Genomic DNA, 22,113 nt, shown 5'->3' with positions numbered 1-22,113 from the left:
GGGAGAGACCAGGAGGTGCTGTTGGTTCAACCTCACTCCGGTGTGGATCATATGGGTGCAGCTGACCAGGAGGAGTCAGAGACAGGTAATTCATGGCATGCAGAGTGGAAAAGCACGGGGGTGCCGCCTCTGGGCTTTACATGACTTCCGGTGAATCCTCACCATGCAGGAACCTGCTCATCCTCAGGAGGTTTAAACTGGGGTCCAGCCGCCAGCGCTCGAAAAGACATTCAGAGTGACGGGGTTAAAAATCCCAGCATGCCGGGTGACCCACATGTCAGGATGGCTGCCGGTTCTCAACATGGAAGTTTAGATAAATTTGTGCACAGAATATTTGGGAAGTTCCCACTGGGAAAGTGGGACGTTTCAAAACGTCTGAACTCAGCACGACAGAATTAGTCTCGATGTGAGATACGTCTTCAAGCCTCAGCGTCAGAAACTTTCTCTGCTGTCGCTGACACACAATGAAAACACGAAAGCATGCAATGTTTCCTCATCTATTCAAGGCAATCGGTAACTGTATGATTACAAGCACTACGTCACCAACTTATCACCTAATTATAATACTATTTAGAGATCCTGATGGAGAAAAGTTGTTGATCTTCATTGTTTTTATATGTTACACTCCCAAAGGGTAAAGGGAACTTTTTAACGAATGGTTAAATTCTGAGCTGAATGAAAGCTACTTTTTCTTAAATCAGATGTCTTATTTAAGCAAGCTTGCATGCGTTTTAAACATTTTCTTACTCAATTTCAATGATGTTGGAGACTGTTAGTAGAACTCATCACTTTTTGGTGTTTCTTTTTGCAGTTTCGCAGGATGAAGAAATGTAAATCCCAAAACTGTCCAAACAAGAATTCCTCATTAGTCCTTTAGAGACGACGTTCACATTGTGAATCAGTACGACTGATTAACGGGAGGATTTGGGTCTTGATAACTTTTGGACTTTGACATCTGCTAAACCAGTGGTTGAACCACCTGAGAAGAAGCAGAACTTTCCGGTACCGTCGTCACGGCGACCGGCACAGACCGCAGTGGAGTTTAGCTTATCAGCTGCAGACTGTTCACACGTCATTCTCTGTTATCTAACATTTTGATTTTTATGGATATTTTCAAATAAATTCCAAGAAATGCACGGACTTGCCACCACGTTCCACAAAAACAAACTATGTTGAACATTTTTCAGCAAGTCAGAGCACTATAATTATAATTTTGATGATTTCTAAAAAAAAAAAAAAAAAAAAAGAAAACACTGAAGCTTTAATTACGACTTTCTGTTGATGGAATAAATAATAACGGAGCCATCTACATGATGAGAGTCTCACAGATGATTTCAGTTCTTTTTTATGAGGAGAAATTCAGTTTTTCTTTTCTTTTGAACGACTATTTGAAAATGAGTGATCGGTTGTTGCTACGCGGCATCTGGTATTAATTCCTGAAACTGTTTTCGATGCTGTCCATATAAATAGCTTCGCCGTCGTGCAGTCCGTGCACGTTTGTCTCTTTCAGCCTGTAATAAACAACCAGCTGCGTCTCAATGTCGACTTCTTCAAATAAAAAATCACGGTTTGGACCTTTTTTTGGATAGTTTGTTTGCAGCTGTCAGAGTGTCGTCAGGGAGAAGATCTTCTGATGCTTCTGAGAGAAACCGTCCTCCAGGGTAACAGTCAGCACTGGAGAAGGTTCCTTTGTTTGCAGATGAGAGAATTTTTATCTGCTTAATTTACGAGTAGCAACTCGGAAAAGTGTAATAAACACGTCAGTCTGTCTAACCGGTTCTTGTACATTTCTAATCAGGTAAATCTCCTGAGAAAAGCCCGTTATTACTGAGTTTATTTCAAAATGAAATAAAGCATGAGCAAGTTGAGTATCCATTTATAACTCACACTCAATAAATGAGTTTGGTGGATTTTTCAATGCTCACATTGAACACAAAAATTGTTTTTCAGTCAATCAGAGAATGAACTAACATCAATGTGCCATTTATTTATCAGAAACTCTGAGAAAATACAAATGAAACATGTAGATATTTCATGATTTATGACTTAAGGATATCTCTAAATATGAATATGTTTCACTGTGTCTCAGGTTGAGGTTATATCCTCATGTTGTTTTATTTTATTCATCCCCCAAACATGTCAACCGTGTGTTTTGTCGCTGTGCATGCTGCCACGGTTTTTCAAATGTTTTCACGTTTTCAAAAAAAAGAAAAAAAAAAGAATAAAGATGTGATTGAAAAAACTCCATGTTTGTGTGAAAATATAAACATTTGAATGAGGTGTCTGGATTTGTCAACATTGCTAGAAACTCGTCAACAGAATGTATCTGAAGGTGTGGGTCAGTCTGTAGCAAACAGGAAGTTTCTCTTTAAGAACGAATCAGTCCAGTCCGTCAGATCTTCCGCTCTGACCGTCATGAACTGCTGCTGCAGGTCGGAACGTGGCGGAGGATGTCCTCACCTGTGAGAGTGGAGGGATGGACTGTGGAGCTGGGCGGAGGAGGAGCAGATGTGGAGCTGTGATGCAGATGGGATGAGGGGGCATGGCTGCGCTGCAATCCTCCCTGAGTCCCCCGCCGGCGCTAAACCACTCGCTGCTCTGACGGTTTGTCTGAGCCGCCGTCCACGCTTGGCGCACTGCGGTCTGCACTGCAGCCTCACTGGAGTCTTGTTCATTAAATTCTGTGTACCTGGGCACCTGTGTGAATATTTTCTCTGTGTGTGTGTCCTGAAATGAGTGTGGAGAATTGAAAAAGTGACAGACCCTTGAGATGTCTTCCACTGCGTCCATGCCAGAGGAAAATAAATATATCTGTATTCCATCATTCAAACAGCTTGAACAGCTGTGAGTGACGCTGTTTCATCTTTAATCAGACAAAACCGCCAAAGAAATCTGAATCAGCCTGAACCGCGGCTGTGAGCGAGCTGCTGCCTGCATCAAGACCTGGCTTTTGAATTTCAGGGTTTATTTTGGTGGTAAAATGACTTAAAATGGCCTTTTTGTGTACAGTTTGCATGTTCTCCATGTGCATGCATGAGTTTTCCTTCACTGTGCAGAAACATGCATGCCAGGTCCATTGGTGTCTCTCAACAGTCTGTTGGTGTGTCTGTCCACTGGTGTCTCTAAACTGTCCACTGGTGCCTCTAAACTGTCCACTGGTGCCTCTAAACTGTCCACTGGTGTCTCTGAACTGTCCACTGGTGTCTCTAAACTGTCCACTGGTGTCTCTAAACTGTCCACTGGTGTCTCTAAACTGTCCACTGGTGTCTCTTAACTGTCCACTGGTGTCTCTAAACTGTCCAACAGCATCTTCAATTGATGGGAGTTTGCACATTCTCCCTGAGTCTGCATTGGCTTTCTTCCCTTCACAGTCCAAGGATGCAGATTACATGAGCTGAATGAGACGTCTGAATGAGTGCATGAGAGTTGGTCCCTCAGCCGTGGCAGCCATATTGTTCTCTAAGTGGTTTCTCCATACTGTACAACCTGGATTCAGTAGGGGAGGAGGACAGTTATTGGCTCTTTCTGCTCTGGTTTCAAAGAGAACATGTTAAATGTTATCTGTCATTAAACTGGCAGGAGGTGAATGCTGTGTTCCTGGAAAGTCACGGTTTGCATGATCTTAGGGAATCTGTCTGAAGCCAAACAGCAGTTTTGAGCGGACTGGATCTTGTGGACAGCTGCGGCTCAGGTTGTGTTCTGAGTCTGCTGCTGTCAGTACTTACCTAGAAAAGTCAAGAACTTTACAATAAAGCAGCTCATACGAGGTGTGTGTCAGGGACTGGGTTTGATCCGGCTGGAGAGGGACTTTATCGTCAGCAGAGGTAATCGTGGTCCTGACAGGGTGTGAAAACACACAGTGCACCACAGCTTTGTCCACAGGAGGCTGCAGAGCGGTCGGAGTGGCCGTGCTGAGCCCTGCCGCCTTTTAAAGTGAGCTCGTGGACATCATGACGACTCTAACAATGGAAGGTTGCAGCCTCATCCAGTTGAATGTGTTCTTTGTTTTTCTATGGTAAAGCATCGATGGTGTTCACGTGCATTATTTATCATGAGAATGCAGCATGTGGAGAAAGCATGCCGGTGGAGGCAGCGCAGCGCTTTGGCTGATGGGAAACCTGGGCTGCTTGCAGACACTTAAAGAACGCTCCTTCACTGACAGCATCATTCCTTTCACACTGAGGCCTCGACCTGCAGGGCGCTGCGCTGCATGAAGCTCGGCTAACTCAGAACTTCTGGGCTCATAACTGCACATCTGTAAGAAACCATCTCCAAACCTGCAGTCCTGGATTAGTGCTAAGGTGATTGCAGTCTTTTATTTTATGAGTTATCCTCATGAGAGCCAAGTTTCAGCGCCTCGCTGGTTTCAGTTTAGTGTGCACGTGGCAACAAAGACCTCAGTTTACGCTGAAAGTGATGAGGCTAGCATGCCAGGCCATCAGGTGGCGCTGTTGGTGGTCTTTGTAATGGGTCCACACACATGCTTGCAGAACAGTGTGCTATAAACATTAAGAATGGAGAGAAGCTGATGTTGCCTCGATGCTATGAGGAGTGAAGCTCAACTACTAAACTACCAACACAGACCAGAAAACCACACTATGGACTGGGAGTCATTGCTCTCAACAGGCCGCCATGTCTGATACTGTCCTCGTACACGTGCATGCGGGGGTGTATGTGCAGAGAGACAGCGCTCCCGCTGGTTCTCCACGGAGTGTCAGGACCATTACAGAAAAGTTCCACCTTGGGAGCCGTTGGAAAAAGTTTCGGCTGCAGAGGCTTGGAGCACCGTTATCTTCTGAACAGCCACAGCGGGACAAAAGTCTGACGGTTCTACTCGTCTTCGTTGTGTAATCAGGGCTCAGGAGTCTCAAAATCTGCTCCTGGAGGGTCTCTGTTCTGAATGTTCTAGGTTTCCACCAACTGCTACACACCTGATCCCCCTCAGGGACTTGTTGGCTCTTGCTCCAGTCTCTAGACTCAGAAGTACTGGAGCAGGGACATGCAGGACAGGGTTAGGGCCCATTCACAGCCTGATGATCGCAAGTGAAAACGTAAAGCCTTTGCTGTTATGGTTCTGGGATTCCACTTTTGAAAACAGCTCCCAAGGTGGAACTTTTTGCTCAACGCTGTCATTGTGTAGACGGGCGAAAACGTCGCTTTCTGAAAATGCCCGGGCTCCGTCCCAGGAAGACGGCGGAGGCGCTGCGACTGCACGCACATCACCACTGCAGTAAATAGATGAATGGAAGGACAAAACACTGTTTTCCTCCAGAGGGTCATGACTCCCAGTCCGGATTCTCCTGGTCCTGGTCCATGATGTCCTGGACCTGGTAGATTTATAATAATAGATGGTTTGTCCTTGAATGTTTTAGTCCTCACTCGTTAATGTTTAGAGCACGTGTGGACGGTTTAATTCCTAAAACAACCAACAGCCCCACCTTGTGTCCTGGCATCCTAACGCCACAGTTTTCACTGCTCCTGCCCTTGTCGTGTAAACGGACAAAGTTTTCAGAAAATTCCAACATAAGCATGAGACTTTTCAGAAACAATGCTTTCAGTTGAAGCGCTGTTGAGAGAACTGAACACTGCATCTGCAATAAGACATCAAACTATCTGGAACTGATGGATTCAGGGATGTCTGTTCCAGCATACTGTAATTAGACATGAGCTCCAGCTGCAGACCCATGGTTGCTATTGGACTCTCTACTTCGACATCCAGGCCAACCAGTGAGGTTGACTCTAGCGTGCAAGAGCAGCAAGTGCAGCACAACTATCTTTTTTTGTTTCTCCGTGTCGCTGCTGTTTTTCTGTGTACTTTCTGAGGGGCAGCCGTCACTGACTGGACTGTTAGTTCGGCACACCCCAAACATCACTGATTGGGTCGAGGTGTTTGGGGAGCTGGGCGTCCATCTTTGAATTGTGGCATTCTGGAAAGGGCCGATGCTACCGGGGTCGGTCACGGCCGGGCCTCTTTGATCGTGCTGAGAGCCACAGTAATGGCTTCTCTCTGCAGAGCGCCGAAATGTTCCAGCCATAAAGGAAGGAGACTTGGAGCCAGTAGTTTAACACAAGAAGCTATTTGGTTAGTGTGTCTTTAAACTTACTGACGGATCATTTCTATCCTAAGATACTTTCAGTTTTAAAACACTTAAAGTATACTTACAATTGGCATTGGTTTTGAAAGTGACTAACTGACCTGATCCCTTGAAAACAGAACCAAGGACCCGTACCTGGCACTCCGAACTTCACTAACTGTCTACTTTGGAAAATAAGAGCCAGTCTTCACTCCTGTCATTCACGGCCCATCAGCCCTTCCTTTGTTGGATAATTCCAAACCAGGAACACCCCACTGGAGCTGGTTTGATTCACAAAAACCACACAAGGTGAAATGTTAGCCTGACCTTTCCCACCCGCTAACAAGTGCTGCCATCAGGCAGTGTTGTCTTAATGGTTCCCCTGGTCTCTGCTTGTACTGCTTTTTAACAAGCAAGTCATACTCCATGTCTGCCGTTTACCGATGTAAGGGAGCTCTCTGACTTCCCTGAAATGGTGTGAACCTTGTGGTGTACTTTATCTTCCTGTAATCTGAGAGCAAATGTGAAAATCATCACTTCTGCAACTTCAAACTGTGCGCTAAGATGATGAAACTCCGGTACAAAAATACAGTGAGGCTCCTTCCCAAGTCCAAAAAGACTCTTGAAAAACATGTTTTTTTCTCCTCCATGTAATCCCACTAACCCTAACCCAGTTCTGGTTTTTTAAAAACCTGGACTGTAACTTCACCTGCAGCATGAGACTGTCGTCGGTCTGCTCGTTTTCTGCATGTGTTTATTTGTTGGTCTGTGTGTGTGTGTGTGTGTGTGTGTGTGTGTGTGTGTGTGTGTGTGTGTGTGTGTGTGTGTGTGTGTGTGTGTGTGTGTGTGTGTGTGTGTGCTGATGAGATGGTTTCCTCACACACAGCTGGTGGTCTCTGCACCCCGAGAGCCCGGTTAGTCTGCGGAAGCCTCAGCAGCAGGCAGGAAGAGAGGGAAAAGCAGCAGCAGGAGCAGGAGTGGGAGGAGGAGTGGGAGGAGGAGGCGGAGGAGAAGCTGGGAGGGGGGAGGAAGAGGAGGAGGAGGAGGAGGAGGAGGAGGAGGAGAGGGAGGAAGGGGACAACCATGGTAATCATGGAAATCTGACAGACCAGCATGGAGATGACAAAGAAAAGCTCCATTGAAAGCCTATGAAGCGTGTGATTTAGTGGAAAATTATGTGTCCCGAATCAGTTTTCTGAGAGATTTAACTGAGGTTAAATTAACAGGAATAATTTTCTGGAGCATATTTTAACCCAGACTGACACTTTCTCCGGGTAACGCGAGGTCCGCTCTCCCTCGGCTGAGCTTCTCTTTGAAGCAGGCCTTATCAGAGCAAAGGTTCAAACCCTCCAGCCCTCAGAAAGTGCTTCAACTTTTAAAAACAACATCCGGCACTCAGCGTGCTCCAGATGTAAAGAGAGCTCCTGGAAATTAAACGGGCAGACTTCTCACTTCGAGGTTCACCAAGTGTTTACGGGCGGGAAGCGATGCTGAGGCTTCGTGAAAAAAGCTTCAATCACAGCAACTCCAGAGCTGCTCTGTTCGGGATGAGACGTCTGCAGGAGGTCAGACGCTGCAGGTATGGGAGCAGAGCTTCTAAGCTGTGTTCACAGTCGGGAGGTTTGCTTCTCATGGATGATGGTGTGATCCAGCAACAGCAAACCACGGTGATTCCTAACAAACCCAACGAATCCTGACAGTTCTCATGTTGTCTTTTTATGCAGATGATGGAAGGCTGTGAACACCATCCTGATACTGAGTCTTCTCATGCAAAACTGAGAAATTCCCAAAAACCACATGGTCCATTTCAAGCTCATGTTTTCGCTGGATGTAACTGCATCCAGAAACGTGACGGATTGCTGTGATACGGCGCTCCAATAACATCTGAAATGCTTTGTGCTGCTGAGTTTGTCTTCAGGAGGCTTTAAAAAGCTGTCACTCTTCCAATCGCATGTTTTTACCAATCCGCCGTCACAGTGTGACTTTGACGCGATGAAGGTTGTGATACGGAGATTCCACCAAGCGTCTGTCCTTTAAACCAGACAAAGAAAGTGTGATTTGTCTTCCAGGAACCTTGTCCCGCCACTCCGAGGTCTGGGTCTGATGAGTGGGACCGTTCGGACCTGAGCCAGGGTCCTGGAAGCTCTTCTGCTCATGTGACCCTCCGGCACATCCTGGACTGAGACATCAGGACTTTGAAGACCGCGTCCGCCGTTCCTGAGGAAGGTGTCCACCTTGCTGCCTCTGCCGGCCGCTGCTCCAGGCCTGTGGCCGGGACGTCCTCTGGTCCGTCCGTCCATCACTGCACATTTGAAGACCGAGACGGGTCAACATGGAGACGCTGACTGCTCTGTGGTGCAGCTCCGAGTCAGGATCTCCGCTCTCCGCTGGTTTTCGAGGTTTAGGTTGCAGAGTGGGCCGTCTGCTGGGAAAGCTCACTGATTTGTGGGGTTTTGTTTCCTTTGAGGTCAATTTGATGAGGTGTTTTCTCCAGTTTAAAGCTCGTGTCCGGAGTTTTGAAAGAGAGAGGTTTTTTTTTTTTAATCCAACGTCTCAGGTCCCCCCCCCCCTCTGCTTTCATGAGCGACCAAGCCACGCCCCTTTAATTGTGCACGCTATTATCTGTCGGGTGAAAATGAGAGCCTCCGAGTCCTGCAGCATCCTCCATGTTCAGCTGTTTACGGTGGATGTTCAGCAGACAGTGGATATATCTGCTGCAGAGCTAACTCTCCTCTGCTGGGCGAGCGGCTGTGCTCTCTGACTGCTCCACACTTTGATCGACAGCGCGACAAGGTGGAAGCTCGAAATCTATTGACTGACGCTGACCGACGATTTTTCGGATAACATGGGGGTCTATGAGACAAAGGCGGGGCTCATAAATACATTTTTATATTGCTTTATGCTAATATTATATTGTAGTATCGAACCAGACTGACACATTGAAGCTCTGTTGAAAAATGATTCATACGTTGGAAACGAACAGAAACTCCGGACACCAGCTTTAAGGTGAGATATTAAGAGCTGACCAGTGGAGGACAATGTCTTGTGAGGACCGCCGTGAACTATGGATATAAACCATGCAGGTTTCTGACTTGATTCAGCTGAACACTTCTGAAGGGTGAACACAGCTTAGAAGACACTGGCATCCAGTCATCTCACTGCTTTTTTTCTGTCGTGGCTCAGCGGTTTAATGTGACCCTGCTGTATTTGGTACTACTGGAATAAAACTGAACTGAGATTGACTGAAAAGTCAAGCTTGAAGTTTTCCCAAATTACTATAAAATTTGACATATGAAGCATTTGAATAGTTTCTGCAGGACATGAGGGAAGTTTTATCTCCCACAACAAACACTGCAGCTTTGAAGTCAGCAGTGGAGTTGTTTGCTTTTCTTTTCACTTTTATTTGGGTGAAACTGTTTCTCCTGCTCTCTCAGAGTTCGCCTCGATGCTTCGCTTTATTCCTTATAAACAACCATAACTCCCCAACCTCTGGATGGCTGCTTCACACTGAACAAGCTGCGATGATGGAATGCACTGAGAAATGTGAAAGGCACAGAAAAAAAACAAAGTCTGAGAAGATGGGTCCAAAGAAAAAGCCTACAGAGGTCTACGGTTTGAAAAGTTATCAAATGTTTATTTACGCTTTATTAAAATTTGTAACAAGTGTGTAATACGTTGTGACAATACTCTTCTCTGGTGGTTTTACAATCTGTTTCGTGGATGCATTCGTCTCGGAACCACACAGGGAGCATTAGCACGTCTCTTCCCCGTCAGGAACACTAATAACAGGCCCTCGGTGGTGGGGAGGCTGCACGGCTCATCCCATCATATAAATGACTAACTGCTATTTTTGCCCCTTTCTAATGTTACAGAACAGAAGTAATTATAAAATGCAAATTGCAGGGTGTGCACTGTCAAGCATGTGAAACACAACAAAGAGATGCTTAGCACCACATTTTTCAACTTGACACGTTCAGCATCACGGTGACAAAACAGCCCCGCGGCGGAGGAGTGGGCGGCCGTCTATTATGAGAGCAGTAATGAAACAAAATATATGCTTGATTATTCACAACATAAACAAAGGAAAGTGCTCGTTTTCACAAACCGGCGGGATGCTATTTGACTCTGGACGGGCCGCCCGTTACGGTGATTAATTGGACTGGATGGACGGGGACAGTCGGGCCGGGACGTGCTGGTTTTCACCTGATGCCTGCAGCTGCGATCCTCCAGGAGGACCGGCTGGGACCAGGCATCAGACACTCTTTTAGGGCTGTTCAGAAAGTTTCAGAATGTTCCGTGTCCAGTGACTCTGAGCACCGTTGTTGTGGAAACGCGCCCAAAAGGAAGCTCTGGGTCCCGGACAGTCGGCATGCAGACTGCAGGAGTCAGACTGATCCTCCAATCACTGTGTGTTGCAGATTTATCAACATCCAGACTATTTATGAGCTCTGTGCATTCATCCTCTTCAAATTTAAAATGAAACGATTCTCCATTTTAAGTGAAATAGTAATTATCCCTGGCTATGTTATCGAAAATGTGCAAAAAATTTAAATAAATTTACATCAAAACCACTGCTCTGTGTCTGAGATGTGCATGTGACGGGGGAAACAAAATCAGGGTCCAGTTATAGGAAGAGAAAGAGAAGGAGCTGTGTTACATGGCAGGAACATAGCCTGGCGTGCCAGCCTGACCTCATATGTTCCACACAGAGACAGTCTGGCACGGCGCCATTGGGGCTTCATTTCAAACAGGCTGACGAGAGGCGGGACTATTGAGCGGAGAGAACCAATCCAAGAAACGAGGCTGTAAGGCAACGACAATGCGACATACGCAGCGCTCCGTTGTAGTAGTTTTGTAGTCCAAAACATGGGATCATGGCGTGGAGCTTTACGTCCGTTTTACCCCCAAATTCCACCGGACGCTTAAGCGCCGCGTCACGCCGGCGTCTTGTTCCTGAAGTCATCGCACACCTGCAGCGCAGTGCAGCGCTGCGCCGTTTAGAGGCGGCGACCTAAAGCGAATCACCAGCGCTGTGGCACGCGATTCCATTCTGGTGATCTGTCGTAACACCGGCGCTTCTGGGACGCGGCGCGGCGCTTTGGCGTCCGGTGGAATTTTTTGGGGTTAAAGAAAAGCCTTCAGAGCAGATTCCTGCTGTGGTTTCAGTACCAAATTCAGTTTGTTCAAAACTTCAAACAGAGCTGTGGTAAAGCCTCACTGTGTTGCGGCCGCCACCATGATTGTTTTTTCCGGGGGGGGGGGGGGGGGGGGGGGTATACTATGTTGCATCGCTAACTCCCGCCTCTCGTGGGCTGTGATTCGCCCGGCAGAAGTTTGCCGGGCAGAAGTCAGCTTCAATTGGCGCCGTAGCAGACTGTATCTCCGTGTATCCCTGAGCATGGAGAGACAGTCTGGCGTGCCAGGCTAGCAGGAACTATCTGTAAGCACAAACACCTCAGCATGATCGACTTCAGTGCTGCAAAGAATATTAAACTTAGAGGGAATCTGCCAAGATAGAAGTTATCCTCATGAAGGAACCCTGATCCGACTGAATTTTAAAATTCATGTTGTTATGAAGCCACTTTTCTTCACTTCATCTGCTTCACAGCTGTTTCAGAGGCGGATCACTGATAGAACTGGACTGGAGTTCCTTCATCAGCAGAAGTGCAGGTTAATATTGTCGTGGCTGTTTGTGTGTTAGTGGTTCAGTACGTACAGCCTGTTAGTACAGATCAATACTTCAGACTGACTGGAAGAGTCCGAAGCGTCTTTCTGAGGGTTTGAGGAGTTCCGTCACTCCTGGAACACTGAGAATGAGTTCACGTCCAGTCGGAGGACGCTTTTCAAAAGCCTGACTCCCCTCAGCGCCGGGTCTGTTAATATTGAAGCAAGGGGGTCTGATGGCGAGACGTCGCAGAGGGCGTGGCCAGAGCATAGCGGGGGTAAAACATCTGCGAGCGAGGCGCCAGATCCTCTGCGTTTCTCTTTCCTCATTGATCTGTTGCGGATCTGCCGGTCTTATTTCTCGCCTTGTTGCTCCGACTGTCATTTCTGTCAAAAGCACATTTGATGAATGCTCCCAGAAAGAGCAATCACCAGCAACTCACATGTTATTTCTGATAAATTCCATCAGCAGCGTCCGGGATTGGAGGCTGTCGAGTTCTTTCCGAGCTGAATTCAGAGTTTTTAATGGGTTTTTGTCCGTGTGTCTCGTCCTGGTTTTGACCCGGTGACACCGGTTCTCTTCAAGCAGTCAATAACGGGAACAGGACCTGATGTCAAACATTGCTTTCTGTGGACGCCGCGCTCCATCAAGTGCTTCCTCCACTGAGCTCCAGGTTATTGATACTGAGGAGTGAACGTGCTCCACGTGAGTGTGTGAGCGGTGTGTGTTCCCTACAGAGGGTGTGTTTTCATGTGTTTAAAAAGTGAAAGGATTCATGGAATCCTGTTTAATCCTAATCCCAGTCCAGTGATCCAACCAACACCCATCCCAGCCAGCAGGTGGGAGTGAGGCGGCCGGCACGGTGCAGAACACACGGCAGGGGGGAGGTTTGTGCACGGGACAGGCCTCAGTGCACGGCTGAAGTGAAGCAGGGGACGCTGTGTTTGAAGGAGTGTGTGGAAAAGTCGCCTGCCGGCTTCACTCTGTCTTTCTAGGCCGGTTCTGGGCAGACGAACAGCCTTGTTTCGGGGATTAATGCTGCGGTGGAGCTCTCTGGAACACGCCACGGATGTTCCAGCTCCATTAGACCCGGCTCTATTTGCTCATTACACCGTCACACACACACACACACACACACACACACACACACACACACACACACACACACGGCCGCTAAACTGTTGACACAAATTCTGAGACTTTTCTTTGACTGAACTTTCTCCATAAAGAATCCCTGACTGATCAAACACTTTGTATTTGAGAGTGAAACACACACACACACACACACACACACACACACACCAGCTTGAATTACAGTATTGAAGTAACGCATTAGCCTGCTGAGGAGGCAGCAGTGGAAGAACACGTGTGAAAGCTAATGTCAGTAGGTCCTTGAAGCAAGGCATTGCTGAACTCCTTCCTCCTCATGCAGTCAGTGTCTCGCTCTCTGTGACGATAGTCAGGAATAAATGCTAACAATGTCCTGCTAAGTGTTGGTTCTGATACCAGGGCAGTGTCCTATCCTCTGATACGTAGCAGGGACGACAAACATTCACCAAAATAAAAGCACGCTGCAGGGACTGACACTGCAGTCCTCAAAACTCAGAAACGACCTTTTTAAATTTATTTCAACATGGCAGACGTCGCAGAAGCAAGCTGACTCATCTAAAACCTTTAGGAACAAGAGATCCATTTCAGGATTTTCCACCTGACATGTTTATTTTCTAGAACGATGAAAAACTGACAGAAACCCTGCGGGTGGATTCATGAAGTGACTCCGATACAACATGAACAGATCTCATGACATTTTCAGCCTTTTTAAGAGATGATTGGTATTTTTTTAAAGGGTTTTTCCACTTTTATTTCATCCATCTTTTCTATTTTAACTGCTTCATGTATGTCACTGTTTACAGCTGCTTTTTGTTTACTAATTATTCAAGCAATTTTTGCAATACCGTATTTTCCGCACTATAAGGCGCACGTAAAAGCCTGTAATTTTCTCAAAATCCAGCAGAGCGCCTTATAATTCGATGCACCTTTTTTGCAGCAATTACGGGAATCACCCCGATCACATGAGCAAACAACCCCTGCTTGCTAAGCTGCTAAGCTAGCTAGTTTATACAGAGCGGCACACGAAGCTTCAGGCACGTCCTCCACTCTTCCAACCGCGGAGCGCGGCACGCGGCTGCACAGCCGGCCGACGTGGGGAGCGGTTGGACGCCGGGCGGCAGCCTGCACGCTGCGACTACGAGAACGGCCGGCCCCCGCCCGGCAGCCCGCCCGCCGGGACGCCGGGAGCGGCTTGCCGGCTGCGGCTGAGCTGTCGGTGGGGCGCTTCACTCAGGAGACGGCAGCTGGCTGACCAGTCGCGGCCGCTCTGAGTTGCACATCCGTGAAGAGGAGCGATCCTCAGTCAAACTCGCTCTGATATGTCGCTTTACTCACACATTTCAACCGAGAATGTAACCACCTAGACTGCCAATATGTATTTCTCTCATACTATTCTATACATCCTATGCGCCTTAAAATGTGGTGTGCCCCATGTATGAATTTTTTTTTAATAAAAGCCATTCATTGACTGTGCGCCTATTAAAGGGGCTGTATCATGCTTTTTTAGCTCGTCCAAACCCTAGAAATGGCTCTAACATGGTAATAGTTTATTTTTGACGCTAAGGAAAAGTCATTTTGTGTGAAAAAAAAGATTTTCTGGGGCTAATTCTGAAACCCGGAAGAGAAAACGCTCTGTTTCACTGAAGTCCCGCCTCTCCCCCTGTGGACTTTGACTGACAGCTACTTCAACCAATCAGAGCTTTAAAACAAATACGCTGGCTAGCTTTAGCTCTTTAGCTCTAGCTTCTCCACACACAAAAATGTCTTTTCCTGTGAGAAACTCACCAAGCGCAGACCCTCCAGACCCTCCAGACCCTTCAGACCCTCCAGACCCTCCAGACCCTCCAGACCCTTCAGACCCTCCAGACCCTTCAGACCCTTCAGACCCTCCAGACCCTCCAGACCCTTCAGACCCTTCAGACCCTTCAGACCCTCCAGACCCTCCAGACCCTTCAGACCCTTCAGACCCTTCAGACTCTTGCTCTTGCTTGACTGTTGCTTTCAGACGATGGTCAAAGTTTATCCTCGAAATCGGAGTTACAAAAAGCAGCAACGCTGCTTGCCGAGGGCCTGCGGGGGGGGGGGCTCAGGGGAGCCATCTTCACCGTGTGACGTGAACGTGGGAAAACAGAGCGTTTTCACGGTGGGAGGGGCTGCCTCTCTGAGCAGCACAAACAGGAGGAAAGCTCAAACAGGCGGGCACAAAGGAAAAAAACGGTTTGGGGGTGTTTTCGGTGAGAACATAACTATATAACAAGGTTAAAACATACAAAAAGTGAATTTTGCATGATACAGCCCCTTTAATACAGTGAGCCTTATAGTGCCGAAAATACGGTACTAGTTTGATTATAATTTTTTCCTCTTTAATTTCATTTTACCCATTTTTCTTGATTCCTTAATTTTTTTTTTAGCTTTTTGTGCTTCATGAAAAAATTATATTAGATTAGATTAGATCAGTTTCATTCATTTTAGTTTAACCTCTTTGTGTTTTTAGGTGTTTTATCTATTTCATTCACTTTTAGCAAACCTGTTTCTGCTTTTTTATGTTCTTCAGCTTTTTCAAGTCCAGTAATTTTACTATTTAGAAAATCACTGTCATATTCAAATAAAAATAAAAATGTAAGAAAGAACTGTATTTTAAGAGGCAGATGAGCTCCAGACACCTGAACCAGCTTCAGCAGAAACGCTGGACATTCTGCAGCACAAAGCGACAATTCAACAACGAGAGCTGGAGGGATCATCTGCTGGTTCCTGAGTTTGAGAGGTGCAGCAGTCGAGGTGGTGTCTGGTCCATCTGTGGAATCATGTGAAGAATCAGGGCGCTGACCTCCGACCTCCACACGGTCAGCTGCTGGTTTAGGAGGCAGACTGACAGGATCGGCTGAAGAGACTGAAATTAGGATTTGGACTGAGTTTCTGGGAGGCTGCTGAAGATCTCCGGATCAGAACGATCCACTCTGAGTCCCTCCTGAACCTGACAGGGGAGTGATGGGAGTGAACGCAGGGAGGACATGAGCTCCAAACACAAAACAGGACTGAATGAAGCATGTCTGCTGGAGCGTCTGGTTCACCCTCTAAACAAACACCACCAGCTGGTAAATCATCCCCACGACGTCCCACTGAGCAGAACCTGGTCCAGAACACGTCTCGAAGGCGTCCTCTCTGCACAGAAGACGTCCTCAGTGGAGCCAGAACAAACCCTCCGCTCAGAGACACGTCCCAAAGACGTCTTTTCAACGCCGTTTTCACGTCCAGTTCAGTTCCATGAAGCTTCAGACTGAAACACCAACACTGTCGTTTTCACTGTGACGAGTTCATACCAGTAAAACGAGTTCAGCTCACTTGAGAGAAGGTGGACAGTTAAACCAGAATCAAATTCTCTTCCAATTTAAGTTGATTTTATCAAGTATTAATTGCAAGAAAGCTCTCCCTCCTCCAGCGCTGTGGTTATTTACTCCCTTGGTTTACTCTACAAAATAAAAGCTCTTCTACAGACGCTGCCTTTAAGATCCTCAATCCCGTCACACCTCAGAAGGCGTGTTTGGGCTGTCTCTGAGCGATGGGTTTGTTCGTCCTCTGGACGTCAGAGAGAACGCCTCCTAGTGGTGTTCTGGACCAGGTTCTGCTCAGCGGGTTCCTGCTGAAGCTGGATCTTCCTTCTCACAGAGCGTTGTGAAAACAGACGGCACTCTGGGAGTCTCTCACTCCTCCGCCTCAGTGGAGAAACTCAAACCGCCGTCGGTTCATTCTGACGGGGTTTCCCTGCTCACGCTCCCTGTCAGCGGTGTGTGGAGGTAGCAGACACACACACACACACACACACACCGACCAGCAGGGGGGCAGCAGGACTCCGCTGATTAAATAACATCATTAATCCTGAACACTGCGGCCTCTCCAGCGTCACTGCACTCTCGACCTATCCACACGCAGAGCTCTGCTGGAGGATTTCTGCATTTCTTCATCTGCTAATTGTAAAAACATTTCCCCGGAGCGAGGAGAGCTGACAGAGGAGCCATTATCACCGAACCCGGAGCTCCTCCGCCACGGCTTCAGGCTGAAGACGGCTCCAAGCTTCACTCTGATCACTCACTTTCTTCAAACGTGACGGATTGTTTTCATTGAAACATGAAGGACGTTTCGTTAGAAGCCTTTTCACTGGGTATGGATCATAATAGCAGTGTTTACAAATCCTCAGATTAAAGCCGATCAGCGAACAGTTGTTACAGCAAGTTGTTCTCGGTCCAGTAAGACTTTTTGTTTTTCACTTTGAGGAAATATCCTCATGAAAAATCCACCACAACGGTGCTCCAGACCACTGGAAACACAGCTCCAGGAGAACGGGCCCTGATTTCATCTGAATACTGACGAGGAACCACAAACCACAGTCGATCCAGTCGGGAGTTCAGGAGAAATGAATGAAATGTCTCCAGTATTTCATGTTAATGTCTGCAGGCTCTGATCCTCAAGGTTCACAGAAATGGGGATTTCAGTTAAATGAGGATGTTTCCAGGAGGAGATTCTTGATTAAAAACTTTTCAAATCAAAATGAAAACGTGGAGGGTGAAAACTAAATGAATGCAGACACAAACATGCAGCACTTCAGTGAAACTCTAATTATTAAAATGGAAAAATATCCCAAACCCCCGTGCTGAGGCAGCCGGGCTGTGTGAAAACACTCCTGCAGTGTGTCGTCAGGAACAGTCTCTGTCAGGAGCCTGAAAACGGCTTCAACCCACCCAGCTGCCCCGGGGGCATTAACACCTGCACCGTCAGTCAAATCTGAGCCGTCACCATGAACATGGAGTGACAGCCTGACGTCGCATGTTATCCTGTTACGTGTGTGTGCGTGTGCGTGTGTGTGTGTGTGTGTATTTGTGTACAAAAATCACTTTGCTGCTAATGCAAACACATCCAGTCATACAAAAGCTTGGAATAAATAGAACCTTCATTGTAGTTACATTACTGGCATTACAAATATAATACATACAAAGTTACATAATAGAAATGTGTCTGTCTGACGTTATAAAGTGATCTGTGCCACACCGCTGAGGCCTGACGTGGCGGTGGAGTGTGAAAACCTGTCGTCAATGTGAGCTGGGCTGCGGTTCGGGTGCTCAGTGGCTTCAGCTCATGGCTGCCGCCGCAGGACGTCTTCCCGAGCCAGGAGAAACGTTACCTCCTCCAAAATAATCATCTACCGCCCAGAAATGTCCAGCTTTCCTCCCGGAACACACTCCTGCTATCTGATTAGAGGAGATGTTTTCTCATATTTCATCAGGAAATATTGCTTCAGTGTTTCACAACATACTGTGAGAGCTAATCAAAGGTCTCTATAACCTTTAACCTTAAAATGTAAACAAATGAACACATTAAAGTTTCTTAAAATACAAATGTCTTCATCACACAGCATTTTGTTGGAGTTCCATGTAATTTATACACACACACATATATGTATGTATGTATATATATATATATATATATATATATATATACATACATACACACACACATACATATATATATATATATATATATATATATATATATATATATATATATATATATATATATATATATATATATATATACAGTATATATAAACAGTATATGTATATATGTATATGTATATATTAAGGCTGTCAAAAATAACGCGCTAATTGCGTTAATTAATTTATGTAATCAATGTCGTTAAAAATTTTAACGCAGTTTAACGCATGCGCATCATGACAAGCCTCACCTCTACCAGCGGGTGGCGGTAGTGCACCCGCATGGAATGCAAGCTGCCTGCAAGCTGCCAGCAACCGAAGAAGAAGAAGAAGCCTCACCTCAGCCTTGGCTGATCAAGAAGCTTTTCCGGCTCTACAGACTGTTTATCTGCTCCTTTATTACGGATTATTTAGAGAAAATTAAGCACATACACTGTCAGTACATTATTATTAAGTATTAAAGTTTATTTAGCCTTTTTTTCTGTTTCTGAATGGCGGGGGCGGCGCCGGAGCGATTCTTGTGTCTGCAGACCTTCTCCTCCCTCCAGACAGAGTCTCTCTCTCTTTCCACGAGTTTTTCACTCTTTCGGTGTCTTTAAGTGGAGCCATCAGGCTGGAGCTCCGTCTGCTTTCTCTCTTTACCGTCTTGTTTTGTCTGCTGCGCGGACGTCCGCGGATCGGTCTGCGCGGACCCTAGCGGACAGGAATTCATGCCGATTTTTACGTCACGCGGACCAACGCACACCCACGCGGACATGTGAAGCTGGACGGGCAGCAGACAGGAGGCAGAGGAGGCCTGGCGTGGTATTTCTTAGTTGTACTTTTGTTGTGGTACTACATTTGTTACAGACCTGAAAATGTAACTCCTGCCAAAAGCCAACTTTAGAGGGACTGCAGAGGGAGCACTGCACACACACACACATTATGTGATGGTGTGCATGTTTCAGTTTTTTGAATATTTATTTTATTTGGAGCCTTAAATATAAAACACATCACGTGTTAAATATATATAATCACGTCCTGTCGTTTTTTTGTTAATGCAATACAGGAAAAAAGGGTGTATTTCAGACATAGTTGGACATTGTGATTATTTGTGATTAACCATGATTAATTAATTTGTAAGCTGTGATTAATCTGATTAAAAATTTTAATCATTTGACAGCCCTAATATATATATATATATATATATATATATATATATATATATATATATATATATATATATATATATATATATATATATATATGTGTGTGTGTGTGTGTGTGTGTGTGTGTGTGTATATATATATATATATACATATACTATATATATATATATATATATATATATATATATATATATATATATATATATATATATATATATATATATAATTAGGGCTGTCACTTTAATGCATTAACTAGATTAATTAGTCACACCGCATATTAACACATTATAAAAAATTTACCTAGGATTAATTATAGCACACTTGAGTGACAATGTAATGTGAATTGAATTGCGAGGTGCCTTATTTAGAGGCATGTTCTACTTGGAGTATTCATTCTGAATCACTGTATTGAGTTAGCTTCAGTATTCATTTTGAATTTAGTTTGCCAAAGTGCCTATTTGAGACTCAGCCTTATTTGATTTCAGAATCTATATCTATATTTTTACTGTATTTTTGAATAGAGCACCAGGCCTAACTGGTTTGCTGGGATGTAATAAACTTAAACTTTTCCTTCTTTTGAATTTCATTAATGAAACACACTGAAAGTGTTTTTTGAGTTGCCTGATTGGGCCCAGAATTTATTTTGGACAAGATGCCCAGACTTAGGTTTCATTCATCATCAATGAAAATGTGGATTTTAAATCATCTCTGCTCGGTGTTTTCATTTGATGAGTCCTGCACTGCAATTCTGTGAAGTCCCTGAATCTGAATTCTTTATTTCGGGACCTAAAGCAGATATGAGGTTTAAAATGTGATTAATTAGATTAGCTCTTATATACATATATATATATATATATATATATATATATATGTGTGTGTGTGTGTGTGTGTGTGTGTGTGTGTGTGTGTGTGTGTGTATATGTATATGTATATATGTGTATATATATATATATGTATATAAACACATGCTATGTGATGAAGACAGACAAAGTGCACAGTTACAGTAAATCTTAACTTTAAAGTGGAATATGTCGCAGGGTGATAATCTTTCTGTACATGTGAGAATAACTGTCTATATTTCTGAGCTTGCTCGCCGCTCTGGCTCGCTGTCCAGTGAAGGACGCAGCGTGAGACGAGCCTCGTCCGGCTGCTCTGAGACAACCTCTCCTGAGTCGTTTCTCTAACCCCTGCCTCGGCGGCCACGCCCCCTCATGCTGACTCCTCGCCATCTCTGATGCAGACGCTACATCTGTGTGTGTGTGTGTGTGTGTGTGTGTGAGTGAGTGTGTGAGTGTGTGAGGCGGCATCCGTCCACGCTCGCCACTACGCTCGTCTACAGCTGGGTGTGAGCTCAAAGCGGTTTGGCGGGAAGCAGGACGGGGCGTTTCAGGGGGGTGAGCGGCGGAGGCAGCGGCGGCGGCGAGGCGGAGGCAGGGGTGGAGGAGGAGGAGGAGGAGGAGGAGGAGGAGGAGGAGGAGGAGGAGGAGGAGGAGGAGGTGGCGGCTGGCGGTGCTGAGGATGTGGGTCATGCAGCAGGGCCTGTGCATGTGATCCAGCTGTGTGTCACTGCCAGCACGCCACTTGGTTTATTAAAGCGGTCTGAGCCCCGCTCCCTCTGGGGAGGGGTCCGAACAAGACCGGCAGAAAGAGGGGGGGGGGGGGGGCAAAGGAAAACAAGAAACAGCTGGGGGAGTGTGTGGGCCCATGTTAGATTACAACAGAAAGAGTGTGTGGGTGTTCTGGAGGTCATTTGAGATGGTGGTTAAAGTCTAGCTTGGATCCGTGGTGACAGCAGAATTCCTCACGTTTCTTATCTCGTTGTCGCCATTGGGCCTAAACGAATAGATGCAAAGAAACCAAGCCTTATCTCGCTGTAGAGGATTCAGCACGGTCATTAAAGTGTCAAGCAGCCAGTATAGAGCTAGTCTGACTTTAGCATTTCTCTGGACGTATCATTGCCTCTGCCATGCCTTTCTCGCGCACGTGGTCACAAACTCTGCTTTCAGTCATCTGAATATGAAAGAGGCGAACGCCGCGGGCTGCTTCTTACCTTCTCCAGCTGTGCGTTCTGCTTGGACTTGTAGAGGAACTCCCCCACCGCCACGAAGACGGACAGGACCAGTCCGGCCGCCAGCACGATGAAGATGCCGCCGATGTTCTGCACGCCCAGGGCGCTGGCCTCCTTGCTCTCCTCCTCCGGGCAGCCGTTGCCCCGCCACCACTTCTCCTTCATCATGTGCAGCTTGCCCTCCTCCTGCAGCTGCAGGATGGCAATAGTGATCTTATCTCTGTACGGAGAGCCTGAGGACCGAAACACAGCCAGTCAGCCGGACGCCGCCCCTCACCCCCAGCTCCGGACTCAGACGGCCCCGGGCCGGAGACACACACTCAGCCTCACATTGACACCACAACACTCAAACAGAGGATTCCTCTGGAGGACCCTGTCCTCACACCTCCAGACCCTCATCCAAGACCCCCTTCCAGGAGAGGACTGGACTCTGGAGGAGCTCAGACCCTGAAGACACAACTTCCCCAGAGGCTCCATGGAAAAGACTGAATGACAGAACTGGAACTGGTCTCCTGGTCCTGGTCCTGGTCCTGGTCCATGGTCTCCTGGTCTTGGTCTGTGT

The 22,113-nt window shown here is 46.4% G+C and overlaps 1 protein-coding gene across 4 annotated transcripts in view; it reads right to left on the bottom strand.

Moving 5' to 3' along the window:
- Positions 1-22,113, bottom strand: part of grik2 (glutamate receptor, ionotropic, kainate 2) — a 255,945-nt gene that overhangs the window by 15,403 nt on the left and 218,429 nt on the right. For 2 of the 4 annotated variants that reach the window (XM_030101914.1, XM_030101915.1), the window contains 2 exons: positions 21,534-21,784; positions 21,289-21,316 (listed from right to left, as the gene is read on the bottom strand). In XM_030101914.1, coding sequence (XP_029957774.1) covers positions 21,289-21,316; positions 21,534-21,784 — 279 coding nt within the window. Of the gene's footprint in view, positions 1-21,192; positions 21,317-21,533; positions 21,785-22,113 lie in introns of those variants that run through there. The other 2 variants (XM_030101917.1, XM_030101916.1) reach the window with 2 other exon arrangements.

The sequence above is a fragment of the Salarias fasciatus genome, chromosome 11 (assembly GCF_902148845.1).
Source record: "Salarias fasciatus chromosome 11, fSalaFa1.1, whole genome shotgun sequence".
Taxonomy (NCBI): Eukaryota; Metazoa; Chordata; class Actinopteri; order Blenniiformes; family Blenniidae; genus Salarias; species Salarias fasciatus.
Note: the sequence above shows the minus strand (reverse complement) of the source record. Positions and strands in the feature narration are given on the sequence as shown.